This window comes from Scomber scombrus, chromosome 17 (assembly GCF_963691925.1).
Source record: "Scomber scombrus chromosome 17, fScoSco1.1, whole genome shotgun sequence".
NCBI classification, from domain to species: domain Eukaryota; kingdom Metazoa; phylum Chordata; class Actinopteri; order Scombriformes; family Scombridae; genus Scomber; species Scomber scombrus.
In genome coordinates this window covers 13,605,929-13,626,559 of record NC_084986.1, presented here as the reverse complement: position 1 = coordinate 13,626,559, position 20,631 = coordinate 13,605,929, and the positions used below count along the sequence as shown (strand labels likewise).

Below are 20,631 nucleotides of genomic sequence, written 5' to 3'. Positions count from 1 at the left end.
CGGCTGTGTGAAATCGCAGCAGTAGACGTCAGATTAAGGTCTGCAGCCTGTGAAATAAAATAAATCAAATCAGATAGACAGTTTTTATTTTTCTATGTTTTTTGTGTTTTGTTGGTGAACTATGCAGTCATTAAAACTGATTTAAAGACTTGTTTATGGACTATTTTTTTCTTTCTCGCTGATGTAACTTCCTGTTACAGATCCACCAATGAGGGGGATCAGATGCCCAATATAGAAACGTTTGTAGAGCTGTATCCTAAACAAGCTTTGCATATTGAACGCTGCCAGACAGAGTAACTCTGAATGATTAGGGGGAAGGATACAAATGGAACCAAAATGCACCGCATCATTTTACGATTTATTATCCACGGCCTGTCTGGAAGACATATAACATTTAGTAGTATTGAGCAAAATGGAGACTAGCTTGTGATTAGGGTCACTGCTATACCTAGCACAACAATAACCGATTTGTCCTGTCCAGGGGGAAAACCCAGTGACCGTCATAATGATAACCATAAGGAGGAGGCAGTGGTAGTTTTGATGATGGTGATGATTGTGATCATGAGAAGAATGATGGTGATGATGATGGTAATGGTAATTTTGATAATGTGATAACATGATGATGACAGTTGTAATGGTTGCAGATTACCTGCAAACAGTGAGGCAATTTGCTATTTTATAATCTGGGTAACAATTCATAATAATGATGGCATGATGAGAACTTATTATGTGAAAGAGGAAGCACAATATCACAGACGAACAATGACAAAGTAACAAAGACTCTTCTTCCTCTCTGCACAGCCTTGAGAAAATTATTTCAGTTTAAGAAGTCATGAGCAGTGGACTTAAAGAACTTAAGAGAGTCTGCCTGCACAAAATAAACACACAATTTACAATTCCAACTATGATCTTGGGGTGTGAACATCTAAACCATTTTTGGCAAAGGTTATGCCCTATGGTTAGACACCAACCCACCCAAACCCTCTACACCTCGCACACAAAGTGACATCACTTTTTCCTACTATCTTTGTACCACAAGAAACCTTTAGCTTGTCTACCACGAAAGGAAAAGAAATGTTTGTTTACCCCTGTGTGTGCTTATGTTTGTGCATTCACAAGCATCATGCACATATCTATCTATAACTGAGTCTTTGCATGTTCTTTAAAGTCACAAATATGTGCGCAGGTGTATGCATGTGTGGTTTTTGATACACTGTGCTGTCCTGACCTCATCTGTAATAGCCTATGCACTGATGAAAGAGAAGAAGATGAAAATGTCAAACAATAATCTGATACTATCAGTGATGCAGGTGAAGTATACGCTTCCACATCTGCACAGAGAAATGAAATATGAGGTTTGGCGTGTCTCCCCAGACTATAAATAGAGCAGAATAAAGGCAGACGTCTGCTTAGGTAATTCTATAGACCTTTTCACAATGAATGGCTCATATTGCAACTGGCAGTTTGACGAAGAGCAGCTTTTAATTGACAGACGTTAGTAAGAACAGGAGAGGGATCATTCATATCAGAAGAGGATGCTAGCCAATGCGTTTGTTATTTATATGCATAAAGTTGTACCTTTGGTTAAGAGTGTGTGTATGTGTATGAGTGTGTGTGTGTATCTAAGTGGGTGGAGGTTTCCCCTCTAAGATTCCACTTCCTGCGTTTTGAAGTCTCAGTTACACATGTACAATTGTCAAAATAAACAACTGCACATGCACACATGGAACATGTACACATGCAAACATATAAACAGACTCAAACATGTTCACTTTACAGGGTCACACAGGTGACAGTCAGGGAACTCTTCCTCTGCATCACTCAAATGTTTCTAGGACATTTTAAAACCAAAGGCAGCCAACAGCACCTGATATGTAATGGAAATGGAACACATTGCTTAAGAGAAACGTAATGTATGAACCAGTCGCAACATAACATTTGTTTTGCAGCTTTTCTCTTGCATTGTCTTTGTTTAAAATATCAAAGCTTGTATAATAAGTAAAGTTTTAACTCAAACCAAGTCCTTGCAATATATTATGGCAAATAAAAAAGTTTTTCTGCTTTTGCCTTTTGCTGCATTTGTCAGCTTTCTTTATGTCATATTGCATCAAGTGAATCAACAATGCATTGGTGTTCTAACCAAGTTGAGGTGATATTTTTCTCACTTTCACACAGGATCTGAACATTTGTTTCGTTTGGATGCCATTCAAACACTCCTTGGTCAAAAATGTGGCCACAGAGTTCATGGAAAGTCTGATTAGTGAATCAGTGGTGGGTGAGAGAGATTTCAGAAAGCCTGACTGATTAGATGGATTAAACAGATGGATGGACAGATTGCAAGAAGAATGAGGGGATCAGTGGATTGGTGCCTTGTTTATATGATAGAAATAATATAAATGAATGACTAATAAAATTGGTGGTTTGCATTTGTGACATTTTCCTCTGTAACTTTATTATATTTCACTCTAGGAGGTACATAAAATAGTTGCTGGCAAATGGGGGGAATGGTATCTATGGAATCAAGTGAAAGCAAAGCAATTGCAAATCTGTCAACAACAGCATGTAAATCTGAAAACTGATTTACAGAAGCCAGTGTAATTGTAGAAGACAAAGCTTATGCTGACATGGGTGAGGGGTGAAGTCCATCCCAAAAGTTGGCAGTGGGTATGAGGTAATGCTTTACATAATTTGCCAAGGGCAGCAGGCATCATGGGAAGAGTTTTTCACTGGAACTAACCTCCGGAGAAAATGCAAAACCTACAACTTTGGCTGTCTTTAACAGGTGGTTCAAACTACTAAAGTCTTTTTTTTTAAGTGCAAGGGGTCCCTAAATTTAGGTATGCATGGGACAAGCTGAGAAATTGAAAAGTAATAAAATAACACAATTCTAAACTCAAATCAATAGCACAAGTGGTTCATTCTAAAAACATGTTATATTTGATGGACCCTTTCCACAGTGTGTATTCATTAAGCATGTAGATGTAGTAAAGTATTCCCAGAAACTGTTCCTGGATAATGAACACTGGTTTTCTGTACAGAAATGCAGAATAATGTAGAAAATCCAAAGCATTTTTATATACATGTTTTGCCCATTATGTTTACACATGGGTTTATTTAACCACATAACCATACAGGATAACATTCACTACCTATTTGAATTGGGATTAATCCTTTCCAAATGCAGGCCTTTACAAACACACTCGCACAAACAATTAACAATACATAATGTTTGGCCTTCTCAACACAGGATTTGAAAGCCTGGTGGGATGATATCTCAAGCCCGGGGGCCATCATTAAAAATCATTCAAATGAACCAACCTGTGCACACAATGCTTTGCAAAGGGGGCAGCCATCATAATACCTGCCCTTAACCTGTCCAATCGAGCCCATGCAAATGTCCTCAGCTAAGAGTCAATGGATCCCAGGCTTCCTGCTCTACCTACTACAGGGCGATTTGCATACCCTGGTTCCCTCCTTTAATTTGGTTTCAGATAACAAGATGTAGTTTTTAATATCACCCTCGAGGGAAAAGGTCCATGTGGGGCTTGTGCATAAAACTACAGACATATTTCCAGACATACTTAACATTTTAAACAAAAATACAAATACCTCAGGAGATATAATTTCTTAATTATGATGTAGTGTTTATCTGTCTATTCATTTAGCTTGTTTCTATTACTATTAGTCTTCATAATATTGTTAACACTGGTACTTATTGATATTTTAGTTTTTTGTTGTTTTGGTTTTTTGGTGTGTCTCTTTACTGACTTGTTTTCCTTTCTATGTGGGGCATCTAATTCAACAATCTTGCACGAAAGCTTGTATGTCATTAAATTTTGATTTGAATAGATTAGATGTACCACCTCCCTCAGGCAAAAATGACAATGCTTGTGTACACAGGTGTGTACACCTCCATGGGATTTGAAGCCTACAGGGTTAATGCAACCAGGCAACCATGTGATACATTGTGTCATAGGCCTGCAGGTACAGTAGTACTTAAAATGAACAGTAATAGTTTTCCTATGTTACATGGGTAACCTCTGAACCAAGAAATGTATTTGCAATTCTAGGTTCTACAAATAAAGTAAAATTCATACATTTTTATACATGTTTTGAAAAGTAGGCTTTCACACTATACTTGACTAACCCTTGACTATACTAGTCAACTCATATTCAATCTTGAAAAAAATATTTATATTTCTAAATGTTTGGTGCTTCACTTCACTGAGCACTCTGTCCACGCTGTTGCATCAAATAGAGAAATTTGCAATCCATGACCATGTGTGTATGCCCCTTTATCAGGCCACTATTATGATGACTGCCCTGGGACAATAGGCTCGTCTGGGGTGATTGTAATTACAAGTGACCAGGACAATACGGTCGCGTATGGAGGAACTAATACAATGAGAAGACACATTTATACAAATAAAGCATTAAGCCCCCCCTCCCTCCTCCCCCCAATGAATGGCTGAGTGAAGACAGTTCTGGTGCGGGGAGGAAGGGGACCTCTGCAACCAAAACAAAATAATAATCATAATACATGGACTGTGCCTATGCTGATAAATGAACACAGAATAATGCAGAAGTTATGCAATACAGAAATAAAGAAGCATAAGGTTATTAGGCTCCTTATCTTTAACAGAAAGAGAAACAGAGAGAACAAGTGAGTATTGAAATGCTGCCTGGTGCGATTTATAGGCTCATATAAATTGGCCCATAGTCCCACAAAAAGACATAATTTTAAGCTTCTTTGTCTGGGCGGGCACAGAAGCTTGTTTGTTTCAGGTTTTATCACTGGGAAACATCTGTAGCGGGCACTCTGCAAACAGGTAGTCAGGCACAGAAAGTAATGCAACTACTCGCATGACAAAACTCAAGCCGCAATTGTTTACATCGTCCAAATGCATTAGTTTCCTTCTCCTTTTCACCAGAGAAAATGTCACTCTAGTAATTTGTTGACGAAAAAGCTTTTAGCGCGGAGGACCAGGCAAAACGCGCCATTGACAAGTCCACGGAGTGCACTATCCTGCTGCGTTCAGGGCTGCCTCGTAAATTGAAAACATCTAAGGCATATGGTAGCTCAGTAGAGTGCAAATCCTTGAATGCATCACTATTTCATATCATATGTACAGTGAGTGATTATTTAATAAAAATTGTTTTATAACATTTCATGGTGTAAACTTTTTAAAAGCAGTGCAAACGAACAAATTTCAGGAAGACAAAATTCAGACTTTTCCCATGCCGTATTTTCAAATCGTCTGACGGTGTGTGAAGTGCACTTTTTTTGGTCATGCGCAGTGGGGCGCAACTCAGGAGCGCCAAATTTACCGGGATCCGAAGGGAGGAGCTCTGGTGTAGAGGGTGCTGCACTTAAAATTAATGTCAACCTGCCTCCTCGCCGGTAGAACCAATTCAGCACAGATAGCGAAAGTACGTGCTCAGCGCAACCTGCGAGCCGCTCTCCGCATATTAACATGGCTAGGCGGCCGAGAAACAGGTAAGCTCACACAGACCTCTTACTCCTCAATTTGCTAATTTTCTTTTTTTCCTGTAAGTTATTCTGCATGTTATTAGTAGTTAGCTACACTTTTTTTTTAATTATTATTATTTTTTTTAAATCTTGTGTTAACTACCCTTTCTGTTAGATACTGCACGAGGCTGAGCGTTTCATGAAGCATCTAATTGACATGAATTTAGGTTTTCTTTTCATGAACTCTGTAGATCTTGTATGCTCTTTTGTGCCTGTGTGTGCGCCTGTGTCTATGTGTATGTATGTGTGTGTGTGTGTGTTTGGGAACAGAGTAGTGGTGTGGTTGTCTCGCTCGCGCGCCCATGACAGGTGGTGGTCATCTGGCATGTGCGCCTCTCGCGCTGCTGTCAGTGGTGAGACAGAAAGGGGTAGATCTCGCTCTTTCTCTGTGTGTCTTTATTAACACGCGCGCGCGGGCGCGTACACACACACACACGCATATATTAATGACATTAGGCGGGTCGATAGGCGCGTGCCATGCCGTGCGCAAGACGTTGTGTGGACAAGGGTTTTAAAAGGAGTTTATAATAGTACACATCTAACACATTGCACCATGCCGTCTGTCTTAAACGCTCGTAGAGACTTGAATGTGCTGCAACAAACAGTTTTACGGACTAAATTTAGTTTAAGTAGCTTTTTGGAAATGTTTCTTTTTTTTTGTTTTATTGCGCGTGGCTTTCCTGGGAGCAATCACCACAGTCAGCCACACAGACGCAGATGTTTTCATTTTCACAATTGTTTTACGTGCAAACTGGGTCTTACAAGCCATTCTAGCTGGCATAAAGGTAATTTTAAAACCGGCTTGATGAAAGCTGCATACACCCTGAATAACACCGCAGCATCTCAGAGAGCGAGGGACGCTCACTGTTATTTTGGACACTGCGCTTTGGCAGCGTCCTGTATGTGCACTTGTCTCACTGTGAGGGTGCATTTTTGTGTTTCTCCTTGTTTTTGATACACCAATCGCCTCAACTTGAACCGCCTCTCACCCTCACCAGCTCAGCTTTGTGTGCACTTTATTGACGCGCATCTGTCGGTACCAGCTTTCCCTGAAAAGCATCTGGTTATTTTGCGCACTGTAATGAAGCTCGTGCGTCTGGTTTCTAGAGTTAAACCGACCATTGTTTCAGTACGGGCTATTGGTTCATTCTCACAGATAAACTGAAGGTGCAACGCCAGTTCACTTTTCGCAAAACTATTCCGCAGATTGAGATAAGAGGAGTGATCAGCATAAAACAGTTTCATGATTCAGTTGATTCATCATTCTCAAGATGAGTTCAACTTGGTATATTCATTCTCATTTGCTGGCTTGTTTGTGCACTTAATTCTCTTCAATCTTTTTCTTATTTGGTGGCATTTATTTTATCTCTCTGAAAAGCATGAGAAGTTTAATTGTTAAAATAGGAAATTAGCTTTTGTCATACAACTGACAGAAATTAATCTTTTATAATGATATGCTTAAAACATGAAGTGATTCCAATACAATACCCTTTTGTGTGTGCATTTCTCTGTATGGCTTTTAATCAAGAAGTCAAGTTTAAGTAAGTGGACAGAAATAAGGAAGATAATCCACTGTAAATATCCTCTTGTATAAGCACACACCTCTGTGGGGTTCCTGTTCACCTGTTGCTCTGCATGACACCAAAGTACCCTACCTAGCCTCCACGTTGTCCCTGTTCTACATTCTGATTGGCTAACCAGCCACTCAATGTCAGTGTGCATGCTGTACAATGCCAGTGCAGGTCTGAACACGCCAGGGTCACGAAATTATGATCGCATGTGCCAATCCCAGTATCTGTGGAAACCAACAACATTGGAACCTGTTCATCCATCCATACCCCTCCTTCCCTCCCACTTGCTGTTCTTCTCTCTTTCTCTCTCTCTCTTTCTCCCCTTGTGGGTGTCTTGGCTAAAAGCCTGCAACCCAGACCTTCAAGAATGACTGGTTCTGTCTGTGTTGACACCTGATGAGTTAAAAAGTAGGCTGAGTTCTTTATACACTCTGTAAAGAAATGATTAGGGAGTTGTTTGGAAATAGACAGGTACTTATTGTGCTATTATTTACCTTTCTATTGTCTTACATTATTTAGAATTATTTTTCATGCACCCTCCACCTTTTAAAAAAAAATGTCTCTTTCTCTGTGTGCAGTGTTTACAGTAGTGAGGAGGATGAGGAGGAGACTGAAATGTATGAACATGATTATGATGGAACACTGGCAAAGGCGGGGAAACGCCACCTTGGAAAAACACGATGGACACGGGAAGAGGTACACACACACACACACACACACACACCCTTGTCTAAGCAGTTTAAAAATACTGCATACAGTTCTCAAGAGAGATCACTTCCCAGGAACCAGAAAACGTTTTTGTTTTATTTTCTGGTCTAATCACATTCACTTTTATGCTTTTTTTAAACTGCAGTAACATATATTAAATATCTTACACAACATGTATTGTCTTTTTTCAGGATGAAAAGTTGAAGAAACTTGTGGAGCATCATGGATCAGAGGACTGGAAAATCATTGCTAGCTTATTAACTGTAAGTAGTAGTTCACCTACTAGTTTGTATGTTTACACAAATGCATACACGTGTACACAAAGACACACAAGCATGAACCATATCCTTCTGGCAAAGTTTTGTTTTTGGTATTTCTAAATTAGCACTAGCAAGTCTTAGGTCTTGTGATTTACATGCATATTATTTATGACCTCCCATTGTGTAAAGATGGTAACTAATGTTCTCACTCTCTGACATACCAGAATCGTACAGATGTGCAGTGTCAGCACAGGTGGCAGAAGGTTCTCAACCCAGAACTCATCAAAGGGCCGTGGACCAAAGAGGAGGACCAGAGGGTAAGAAAACAGCCTTACATAATAAAACTTTAAAATAAAATGATGATGAAACAATGGTGGAACCACATTTGGTTTTGCATAGTAAAGTATAACCTTCACTTCATAATACAGAACCATTTTTAATATGGCACTACTCAATTCATTTAATTATATCCCAATAATACATGAAGATGTTTCAGTCCTAAACATTGATGTAACACAGTCTTACACTGTTAGGGCCGTGTTACATAAACTTTTTTTGGAGTAATGTATTTCGATACTACTCACAGGAAATAGGCAATCAAGGGTAAAAAAAAACAATTACTTTGTTTTCCTGTATGATTAAAGAAACTATTCTGTAGCAACTCCTTGGCTGCTGTTGCACATTTTAAGTTTGCTAAAAAGTTGCCGTTACACAACACATGACATTGTAGTCTCTTAAACCCTGTGAAATGTTTATTGAACTTGTCCAAAGGAGTTATATTTCCACCCAGATGCCACTGTAATGATTAGCAGAGTAGCTAACGTTCCACTGGAAACTCCCTCACTGCTCACCAGCAGGTGTTCTCAATCACCTATACAAGTTGAAAGATAAAGAAAGAGGGAAGGAGGGAGGAAAGCATAGAAGAAGTATTCACTGACACAATAATCTGGGATTTTTCTGGAAGACTAATTTTTTCTTTTGTCAATTTCTCTCCCTTATTTTGCTTCATTCCATCTATTCTACACCCCACTTGCCTGTCACCTCTTTACCTTGTTATTTTTCTTACTCTGTGCCCCTTTACTTCTCCCTCTACTCCCTGTTATTGCTCCTTCCTTCCTCTTTTCTCATGCACCCTCACTAACATTGATCTCTCTTCCCTTTTCAACACTCTTCCTTCTCTCTTTTCATCTCCTCTTTCCCATGCACATAAACACACCCCAGGTGATAGAGCTGGTTCAGAAGTATGGAGCCAAGCGCTGGTCGGTGATAGCCAAGCACCTGAAGGGTCGCATCGGCAAGCAGTGCCGGGAACGCTGGCACAACCACCTGAACCCAGAGGTGAAGAAGACTTCATGGACTGAGGAAGAGGACCGGATCATCTACCAGGCACATGAGAAGCTGGGCAACCGTTGGGCAGAAATCGCTAAGCTGCTCCCTGGCAGGTGAGGCAGACAAGGAAGAGAAAAAGAGAATGAAGAGTACAGAAAATTGTAAAAAGAGAATCTAGAAAAATCACTGAATCTTTGTTGGTTGGGTGTGAAATGTTGCTGTTGAGAGTGTGAAATAAAGAAAGGGCACTCAGGGAGGGATGAGTAAGAAAGAGAAGAAAGAGGTTCAAAGAGAAAGGACAGAGAAAGGCCTACAATCAAATGACAATGGGATTGAGAGAAAAAAAGATACGGTAGTTTTGAAATGATTGTAATTTCTCTGTGCTGATAACCTTATCAGCGCTGTGTCTGTGTGTGTGTGTGACTATCTGTGTCGGCATCTGTGTGTGCCTGGATTGATAGTGCTATCAAGTACCACTAGAGGTCCGGGATGTCTTTTCATGCTTGTGGGTGTGAGGATGTGTTTTGTAACGGATAACCTTTTAAAGTTCATGTATCATTCATGCCACGCAGGACTGACAATGCCATAAAGAACCACTGGAACTCCACCATGAGGCGAAAGGTGGAGCAGGAAGGCTATCTTCAGAGCACGTCAAAGAACAGCAACACCTCACACTCCATCAACCATGGCTACGTCAAGAACACCAGTCACATTATGGGTTTCTCCCACCACTCGCCCAATCACACGCAGCTGTCGCCACACAGCTACACCTACATCCCCGAAACACACAGAGTGAGTGGATCGTAAACTAAAATTTGTGATCTCGGAAGGAAAACTGAATGCTACTGAGTGTTCAGCTGCAAATATTTGATGTGGACTTTTTTCTGATTGGTGTAACAGGTGCACTTCCCCATGGCCTTACATTTGAACATCCTGAACATTCCCCAGCATGGAACCGCTGCTATACAGGTAAAAAAAAAAGAAAAAAGAAGCAAGTAAAGTCAGTGTAATTGATCACTATAGGGAGGAAACAGTAATACAAGAAGTTGAACAGGGTTGAATTAGCATTAATATCTGCCTCCTGTTTTCTTAATTCTGCTTTCAGAGACACTATAGTGAGGAGGACCCTGAGAAGGAGCAGAGGGTGAAAGAGATCGAACTACTGCTTATGTCAACAGAGAATGAGCTGAGAGGCCAGCCATCACTACCAGTGAGTTGCACGCGCATGTGTGTGTGTGTTTGTAAATTGCGGCATGTGAGTGTGACAGTACAATTTATGTGCATGTGGGTCGACCCTGGCTTTAAGGACAGTGGTTGGATCTTGTGTGAATAAGGAGGAGGAAACATCTGGGGGGCCTGTTTCTGCAAAAGTGATGAAATAGCACCTTATCTCACCATTTGTGCGTCTGCATCTGCATGACCCCTTGTGCAACCCAGCACTACTGTCAGCCTGCTGCTAGCTTAATGTTAAAGTTCCCTTTGTCCTTCTCTTTTTCTCATTTATTCAATTTTACACGCCCTCACTTATTATCCGCCTTGCTTTTTTTCTCTAATGCATGTTTGACACTTTTTTTTACACTCGCTCTTCAATGCTCATTTTCACATATTATTATTCTCTGGCAGTTATTTCTAGCCTTCACAATTAATGTCCCTTTCTTACACAGATGAATTTGCCCTATCCGAGCTGGGCCAGCCAGTGCTCTTTGACCAACAGCTCAGAGGGTGTGGCTATGTCGTTACGTCATCACCAGGCAGCCGCCCCTGCCCTGCCGCTTGACCAGAGCTGCCTACCTGAGGAGAGTGCCTCTGCAACACGTGCTCACAACAACAATGTCAGCAATAATAACAACAACAACAACAGCAACAGCCATCACAGCAGTCCCACGTTCTCAAATAGTATTCCAGAGTTCATGGAATCTGTCATTGACTCAGTAAGTATCAGCATCACATATTAAAAAGATGTAATGTCTTTGGACTCTTTGCCAACAACACACTTTGTTCCCTGGTCTCTGTGACCAAATGAAAAAAGATAGCTTAGCAATTAGCATCATATATTTTACTTAGTGGTGGGCTTTGACCCATATTTCCCTGCCTTTTCCCCAGAGCCTCGCCTCAGTGGGTGAGGCCAGTACCAGTGGGTTCTCGGATAGGAACGTTCTCAGAACAGGCAGGGTCTTGTCCAATCAGGGCTCAAGAGCATGGGCTGGTTACGTCTGCTCAACTCCCAAGCCCTCATCAGTCAGAAACCTACCGTTTTCACCCTCACAGGTAGTTAAAAGTAGCTGCGTATGATCAGAATCCATCCAATAACCAACCTCCCATCTGATGACATCAATCACTAATCATTCAGAGCTAGTGTTTTCTCCTTCATCCATTTGTTTTACTTGAATAATTTCATCTATAGCATGTCTTTTGAACCACCAGGCCTCTTTTCTCCTCTCCTCTCCATTTCTGTAATGTGCTCCCACAATCCACCACTTTTTTACTGCTTAAAACTGTCTGCTACTTTGACTGATTTAGTCTCCTTTCTTTTATCTTACAGTTTCTCAATCAGTCAATGAGCCCGGAACACTCCGACAGCGACAGTTTACCCATGAGTTCACCTGTGGACACCAAGCCTCTGATTGACCACACTGTCAGGCCTCAGAAAGAGAATGAAATGTGAGTGGTACCGTTTTTAATGTGTTTTACTATGCAGATTTGTGTTAAGCCATGTTTTACAAACATATCTCTCTGTTTCTCTCTCTCAGGTTCAGAACTCCGAACATTCGTCGGTCAATCCTGGAATCCTCTCCCTGCACACCCACACCTTTCAGGTCAATCCTGGCCCTGCAGGAGTCCAAGTATGGACCCCTCAAACTAATGGTGAGCATGACTTAAGAAATACATGATTATTGAATTTGTCTTGTTTACCACTGTTGTGCTTGTTGTATTGTCCATGTGACTCACTTAGGGATTTGTGTCTTTTCCAGAACCAGCCTTTGGATCAGCAGATGGTCGAGTCCATCAAGCAGGAGCCTATGGAGTGTGCCATAGAGCAGCCTCCTCTCAAGAAAATAAAACAAGAGGTACTTTCCACTCAACATAAGCACGTACACTCATGCAAACAACCATGCACACACAACCAAGCACGAATGCGAGACTGACATAAGTTTTTGTTTTATGTTGAGAGAGCAAAGCAGCTTTAAAGGTGTGGAATGTACTTTCAGTTTACAATTGTGGTGAAAAATGTGGCTAAAGGTTCCATCATTAACTATTTTGGGAATAATTTGAAGACACTGTAGTTAAGAAAGGGGCTGTATGTAGCTACGTTTGCATGACTAAAACCATGATGTGTTTTACTTGTTTTGTCCAAGGTGGAGTCCCCATGTGAGAGGATCCTGTGTATGCAGTGGGAAGGACAAGGTCTTCACACACAGCTTTTTTCCCCCTGCGGCCCCCCACAGGAAGTACCTGTAAGCTCACATTTGACCTTTGACCTCACTATTCATATGTTCTCTAATGTGTAGCTGTCCTTAATTAATCCTTATAAATACTCAAAGAATATTTTGTATTGCCTCCTCTGCTTTCTGAGCTATTCTGTTGTTAATACATTTTTTGCATTTTCATTCAGGACTTACTTACTAGCTCATTATTGAGTGAAGATGGACACAAAACCTACCACCTCCCTCGCAGGACCGTGGGCAACCCTCTACAGGTGTGCACAGTATATGTTTGTTTGTATGTGTGTATTTATCTAAATCAAATCCTTTCTTTTTCATCTTAACCATGGAAAATTAATCATCCTGTCTTTCTCTTGCCAACAGCAGCTCAGCTCCTGGGAGCAGGTGACCTGTGGGAAAACAGAGGAGCACGTTTTGGCCTCAGAGCAGAGCCACAAGTACATCAACACTTACCCTACGAGGACACTGGTCATGTAGACCTAGACACACGTTGATCTGGACACATCAACATTCCCTGTGCTGGACACAGCGCCACGGGTTTCATATTTGTTGTGGTACAACAGTTGGGAGAGGCTCTATGCCAATGGTGTTTTTACACTCACACTTGTTGGATTTCAACCAACCAAAGACTATCTTTTTTTGTTTGTTTTTGAAATCTTTTATATAGAATTTGCATTTGGGCTTTTATAAATGTACATCCTATCTCTTTTGGTCCATGTATTATTATCAATGTTGTATTATAAATGGGAAAAGGTAGCTATATAATTTGCATTGGGCTGTATTATGAATTACGAATTTTGATATTAATATAAAGAACAAGTTGATTAATTTATTTCTTTTGTTTTGACAATGTTGTTTTTTTTTGTTTTTTTTACAATTGGCCAATGGAGCAGTGTTTTAAGTTAAGTATTTAAGCCCTATTAGCATTATCCAAAGGCATTTTATTGAATTGAAAACTGACCTCTGTATTTCAGTCATGATACTTTTCTTTTTTTCTTCTTCTTCTTTTTTTAAATAGGCTATAATGGGTCTACTGAGAATTTCAAGTGTTTGGTCTGTGCCACCTCATGTAAACACTTAACTACTGAGCACGATTTGCTGTCTGTTCTTATTTAACTATGACTGGTCATGTTTTACACGACAGAAGGGGCCAACCTTACTAGTATTACCTGATTACTACATTGGCACCTTTTTTATTTCATGAAAATTGAGCTTTCATTTCAACTTTCAATTTATGTCTGGTCTTTACAGTATCCTGTGAGGGGAAACGTTCAATGAACAAATATTATATTTGTTAAAATTTAAGCATATACACAGTATATTTATACGTTTAAAAAAAAAAATCTGAAATGAGCTTATATGTTTGAAAACATGAGCTTCATCCAGTAACAGTAAGATCAAGCTTTACTTGAATGTTATGTTCTCCATAAAAAAGAGAGTACTAAACACTGATATTTTATATAATGCTACAAACAAAAGCCCAACTGAAACTCTTGCATGGTTGTTTTTTAAACATTTCTTTGAATAGTTTTGTACTGTTTTATATTGCATATTCAATCATCATGTTGCTTTCTTACTAAGACTGCAGTAGCCCATGTCAAACACTTAGCAGACAATCTTTTTTATACATTTAATGCCTTGTTTTGTACTAGCTTTTGAGCAAAAATGATTTTATAAAAGCGTTTATACATGCCAAGTTTTCATGATTTTTTTTTATACTTTTATATACTGCCTAGTAAATAAAGTGTGTTGTTTTTATTACAGCATTGTGTCAGTGTTTTGTATGTTTGAAGGGAAATAAGCAAACTAATACTCGTACATATATGGATTATTATTTCACCAAACATAACCTAAGGTCTAAACATCTAATAGTGATTGCAATTCCACAAGCTGTTCCTCTAGGATAATAAACATTTTCACATATTTAAGCTGTAAATATGCTTTTATCTGTCATAACTTTAGTGCAAATAGCCTGCAGTGGTTGAATTTACAAGTGTAAATAGCACTGGGAAATGTCTATTGTCAGGGATAATTCCTCTATTTGAAGTAAATTAATTATTTGCTCTCCAGTGTCTACAAAGTGTAACCTATCCTTAGTATTCAAATTTTGTGAGGTGTGTAGTATTCTAATACTCCTACCTCCTACCCACACACACACATCCACATGCACACACACACACGCAACCACAATCCTTCAGATAAAAAGGCTTATTGTCATAAAGTTGTGCAGAGCATATCATAAAACTTTCCCTCTATCTACCAATTGCGAAGTGAGTCCAGAGTTTATCAGCTAGCTGAGGTAATAAGCAAATGTCCCCAACCGTTGCCTCTTTTTTGTGGATAAAGGGGACCACTCACCACTGAATGTTCCAGACATACAAAGGGAAACTTTGTTCTCATTAAACTTCATGGGGTTTTTTTTTGGATTGGTTTCTTTAATGATCCCTCAACTAATTTACACAGAGTCTGGGACTAACTACATCAGGCACAACTGTAAGCAAATATGAAAATGAGCCATCCTCCTCATTGTTCTCTAAAAACACACACACACACACACACACACACACACACACACACACACACACACACACACACACACACACACACACACACACACACACACACACACACACACACACCACACACACACACACACCGCCGCCACATGCATGAACTCCACATTCAGTCTCTTGAGGAGACTTGTTTTCCTGTGAGGCCATGTAAGCCAAGGGGCCCAGACTCAGACCACTAGTTATATTTACACCCCCGCCTCTGAGCTTTTGCATCCCCATGATATACCACAGTGCCCTCAAATATAGATTCCCATCTCAAGTAGTAGTCTCAGAGGAATACAGACATATAAGATTCATCATGATGGACACAGCTAACAGGAACTGTGATATTTACAGCAGGGCCAAACAGAAATAGTTTCATCTGGGCCGTGTGCATGCTTACTGCAAGATTAAGAGACACAATATTAATTCATGATTATATACTCATATGAAAAAGGTTGTGGTTTTAAATATTGTAACATTGGTGTGATCAGACAGTATAGATACGGTAGAACAGGTTTGATGTTTGAGGATGGGTTTGAAATTCCCTGTCAGCAGGTGTGTGTGTGTGTGTGTGTGTGTGTGTGTGTGTGTGTGTGTGTGTGTGTGTGTGTGTGTGTGTGTGTGTGTGTGTGTGTGTGTGTGTGTGTGCATGTACGTGTGCGTGCACGCGCGTGCGGGTGTGTGTGTAAGTGGGTGGGGGTGTCTTGTGGAAAGAGGCCAGAGCAAGAAGCAGACTTTCACATTGGAATTTCACCATCTTCTAGTACACCCAAAAGAAAAAAGAAAAAAAACACACACATACACACACACACACACACACAAAGCCCCAAACCCCATGAGATTCACAGACACCTGCTTCCACTGAGTGAGAAGGCAGCTGCCTGTGTGTGTATGTGTGTGTGTTGGAGGGGTTGGTGGTTTATTCACAAAAACAATATTCAGATGGATATTGTGTAGTGTCACCCCATTCAGTGAAAGGTATGCATTGATGTCAGTGTCTTTTAGGAGTCAAACCAAGACAAACTGTTTGAATTTTACTATTTATCTCCCCTCATAGTGACACCAATACCCATTCAGCACAAAAAAAACAAGACCTCATTAATTGGACCCTCCTTGTTTCCTCCTTTTTATCAAATGAAAAGTGTATGCATATGATGAATGTGAATGTGTTATCACCAGCAGTGCAGCACAGCATTCATTTTAGAAAGGCAGCAGGAGACTGATAATGTGCAATATCATCAAAACATTGAGTTACAAAGCAGGCTGATTTTTTTTTTAAAATCTCCCCAGTGTTTTTCATGCTAAGTTCATTTCAGTTCAGAAAAGTGTTTTGGTCCCAAATGCACACACACACACACACACATACACACACAAACAAAAACAGAAAAGTACACTTTATATACTTTGAATAATATGTAAAGTAGCAGGATAGAGCAAAGAACTTCATTCAGTTTAATAAAAGAGGCGTCCAAGGTGCTGAAATAGCAAATGAAATAAAAGCAAATCTTCATACTGTTAAATATAGTTACATTTGCACTTGATACCTTGTTAGTGTGGCTAGATATTTAAATTCAGTGTCAAGAAAATGACAATAAACATTGTGTTTTACATTTAGGAATGCAACACTATAGTTGAAGTTTTAATAGTGTTTTTTTCTTACATAGATAAAAATGCACTAATCTTTATTGGATTTCTTTCTTTCTTATTTATTTCTTTAAGAAATGGTTTGGATATGTCATGGCAACAAGGATGTATATACATGTTTGGTGTAGTATGATAGGTCAGGACTTTAATAGTGGTGTAAACAATGTCTTTGAATGCAAACACGTTTCAGTTTCAGGTTTTCACATTTAGACTTTATTATGTTATGTTAGTATTTTGGAACAGACTGAAAAGGTTGAAGGGTACAGATTTGATTTAAAGAACTGTTTACATCTTTATGATTTTTTTTTTCTTTTTACAAAATATTTATGTCTTAATGACAAAGCAGAAGTTCACTCTCACTACTTTTTTTTGTAATCCATCCTCCTTTCCCTTTTCAAATCAAACATGTCGCAAGCAGATTGGCTCATAAATTCAGTTTGACATGTCACAATAGATTTATAGCCGGATGTTGCAGAAGTGGCGGGCTCCTGAACATGCGCGTGCACACTCATAAAACACACACACTCCATGCGATCACATGCTGGACGGCGTGCTCTGGGCCTGCATAGATTACTCTAGCCTGATTTCCTCATTCCCTGGGCGCTGTTGTGGTCGGAGATACTCAGGCAAGAGCAGCCGCTCCCTGCTGGCAGCGGTCAGGTACGAGGGTTGGGCTGGGCTGGCCAGGCCTGATAACTACCCTACCCATCCATGTTATGGAGATGAGGAGAGAGGAGTGGGGGGCAGAGAAGAAGAAGACTGAGTGAGGAAAGAGATGGGGAGAGAGAGAAGAGAAAAAGAAAGGGGTTGGGTGGGGCAGGGGGGAGTTCAATGAGGTTTAAACATGCTTCCACTTCTGTCAACCCATAGTTTGTCTTTTGACTCTTCCCCAGTAAGGTCAGTAAGTCAACCTGAAACAAAGTGTTCAAAACAGAGTACATACTGCCCAAGGTGAGTCTAGGGGGCAAAAACTAACATTAAAATCAATGTATATGTAAAAGAATAGTTCAATATGTTGGCCAGATTGGAAGGAGAAGATGGATACTGCTCTCATTTCTGTGCAAGAAGTTTGGAGCTAGCCTCAGGAGGTGGTATCTCAGCTTAGCAGAACATAAAATACTGGAAATCTTCCATTCAAATTCAAAAAATCTGCCTACTTCTAAAACCCACGAATTAACACAAGTTATCTCCTTCAATTTGTCCGTTCACAATTAGAAATTTAAAATCAAAACAACTTGTGTTTTTAGTTATATGCTGTAACAATTTCTTGGCAAAAAACAGCTTCTTAGAGTCTTATCGTCACTGCAATGTTGCCAGGCAACCAGTGGAGATGCTACTGTATGCATGGACCGTTTTATATTGGTGATATTTTGACATGTCACGGTGAAAAAAGGTTTCTGGTATTGCTTTATTTTTCTGGTATTATTATTGTCACACTGTCATGTCTTACTTAACAGAGCCATCTGTGCTGTTCTTAATATGTTGAGTCAAAATGTCTTGGGGAAAAAAGGCCCATTGTTTATCAATAAATTGTTATAGTATAGGTAGCTATCTTTAAAGCCATATGTTGTCATTTTTTCAATTCTGTTTAGATACAGAGAAAACAAACACGTCAAAATCAAAACAAACAACATTTTAATTAAGGTTAGGTTTTGGCAGTTGAACATTGGAGACATGGCTAGCTGTTTTTTTTTTTTGCTGCTTCCTGTCTTTATACTTAGCTCACTTAATAGCCTCTTGGCTCTAGCTCTAATGTATACTCCATAATAGTAGTTGAGCATTTATATTACTTCCCCTTTTTTCTCAGGGGAGGTCCATTGTAATTACCTAATCTTGACCTCTCCTGTCACAAATGTTATATTTCTTATCTGGTTTTATCCTGTTGTATATATGTGCAAAGAAAAAAGAAAAGAAAAGAGAAAGAAAAAGTGCAACCTGTATTTCCATAAATTTTGAACTATACCTAATATACACGGTCACCCATAAAGTTGGAATACAATATTTTTTACTTCTTCTCATGAAATGATTGTGACAATGTGATTTATTCTTGATAGATAAAGTGTATATATTGATCAATCTCATTGCACCTGACCTCATTGCACCTGACCTATTTATACACATCTATTTATACTGATGTGTATAAATAGAAAATAAAAAGAGGAATGTGTCTGAAAACAAAATTATGCCAACTTTATGGGCGACTGTGTATATATATATATATATGATTTGTCAACTTTCCACACAGGTATTACTAACAACATGTCTCAGCTGACAGACAGTGACAAACTGACAGTGTATTTGTCTCCCAATTCAGGATCCACATCCGTGGAAGGACACGATCTAGAAAGGTGTGTCCTCTGTAGACCATGAAAGCCTTACTGAGCTTTGTTAATTGGTAAATGCTATGTTAGGGTTAGGGCCAGGGTGTGTGCTGCTCCTGTCACCAAATTAATATAAATGTAGTCAGGGATTTTAATTTGATTTATTTATTGTTGGTTTGCTTGTTTTACAATTTATTCAAGGAAATGATGTTTCACTGCTGGCGCATGCGTGATGTACAGACCAATCGCCAGGTAAATTAAGATTGGTTAAACTGAGTACTTTTTGCCAACAGTAATGTTAACATTAATGTAATGCTAACAACAGTTATATAACATAGTTTATATGGCTAATGTCACAATAATGTAATAATTAACTTTCACAATATAATTTCATTTTTAAAACATCATCCCACACCACACAAGACTTGTGTGTGAATACAAAACTAGCCATTAAGTCAGTATCAACACACAAAAAGTCACCTGCACTGAAATAGGTTTAAATGCAATCTTTTAGTGACGCATGTGAGAAAACATAAAAGATTAAATATAGAGAGAAACAACTTCCTCAGTTCTGAGAGAGAAAGGAAATGAAATGACCTTCAACAATCTTGAACAATGTCTTATCTGAGATCAAGAAGTTCCTGCGGTACAATTAGCTACCTGACTTAACAGAGAATGAGCAATAATATCTCTCTTTTCATACCCAGCATGTAGTAAATAGAAGCATGATTTTGTTTGTAGCATTCAACCATAAAATGCTTACTGTGGAAATATTTGTGTTGTAAACAAAGAATATGGGACAAGTGTGCCCTGAATCAGCCTGTATGACCCATATTTGACCAAACACTGCAAGGCATTTAGAGTTACAGATTACACAATTCACTGTAACACAAGAAAAGTTCCAATTTTAGAAACCCTGTTGGGTCAGTAATAGGTCATTCAACTACATGCCTGTAATAATATGCAGTGTTTATTTAATTTTCTGTAGGCAGAATTCAGTATACTGCAATGGTAATGCTGGTGAAAAAGACTTTGAAAATGTATGCAAAAGGGTGTGTATGTGTGTGCATGTATTCTAGACAATTTTTTTGTTGTTGTTTGCAGATAGAGGTAAAGGTAAAAAACGTTCAAATTTGGCTGCAGCCACGTGAGAACCATTACACACGGACAGGATGACCTACATGATCAACTCACTGACTCACAATCACAAAATGCACATGCATGCATTTGCTCACACACAACCAGAACACACAGATTGAGCCGATAGACC

General features: G+C 39.3%; 1 protein-coding gene across 1 annotated transcript; it reads left to right on the top strand.

The window, feature by feature from the left end:
- The first annotated feature begins 5,431 nt into the window (after positions 1-5,431).
- Positions 5,432-14,263, top strand: myb (v-myb avian myeloblastosis viral oncogene homolog). Its single transcript, XM_062437246.1, has 15 exons — positions 5,432-5,497; positions 7,680-7,797; positions 8,001-8,072; positions 8,294-8,386; positions 9,291-9,511; positions 9,971-10,190; positions 10,299-10,367; positions 10,504-10,608; positions 11,063-11,329; positions 11,941-12,059; positions 12,149-12,263; positions 12,371-12,466; positions 12,755-12,853; positions 13,012-13,095; positions 13,205-14,263. Exons 1-15 carry the CDS (start codon positions 5,475-5,477, stop codon positions 13,316-13,318), a joined length of 1,815 nt encoding a protein of 604 aa, XP_062293230.1. The 5' UTR covers positions 5,432-5,474; the 3' UTR covers positions 13,319-14,263.
- Positions 14,264-20,631: the final 6,368 nt, after the last annotated feature.

Bases quoted from the DNA above. Each gene is read 5' to 3' on its own strand.
- myb (XM_062437246.1), top strand. From the start codon at position 5,475: ATGGCTAGGCGGCCGAGAAACAG. The intron at 8,073-8,293 runs GTAAGTAGTAGT...CTGACATACCAG, and splicing joins TCATTGCTAGCTTATTAACT to AATCGTACAGATGTGCAGTG. The intron at 13,096-13,204 runs GTGTGCACAGTA...TCTTGCCAACAG, and splicing joins CCGTGGGCAACCCTCTACAG to CAGCTCAGCTCCTGGGAGCA.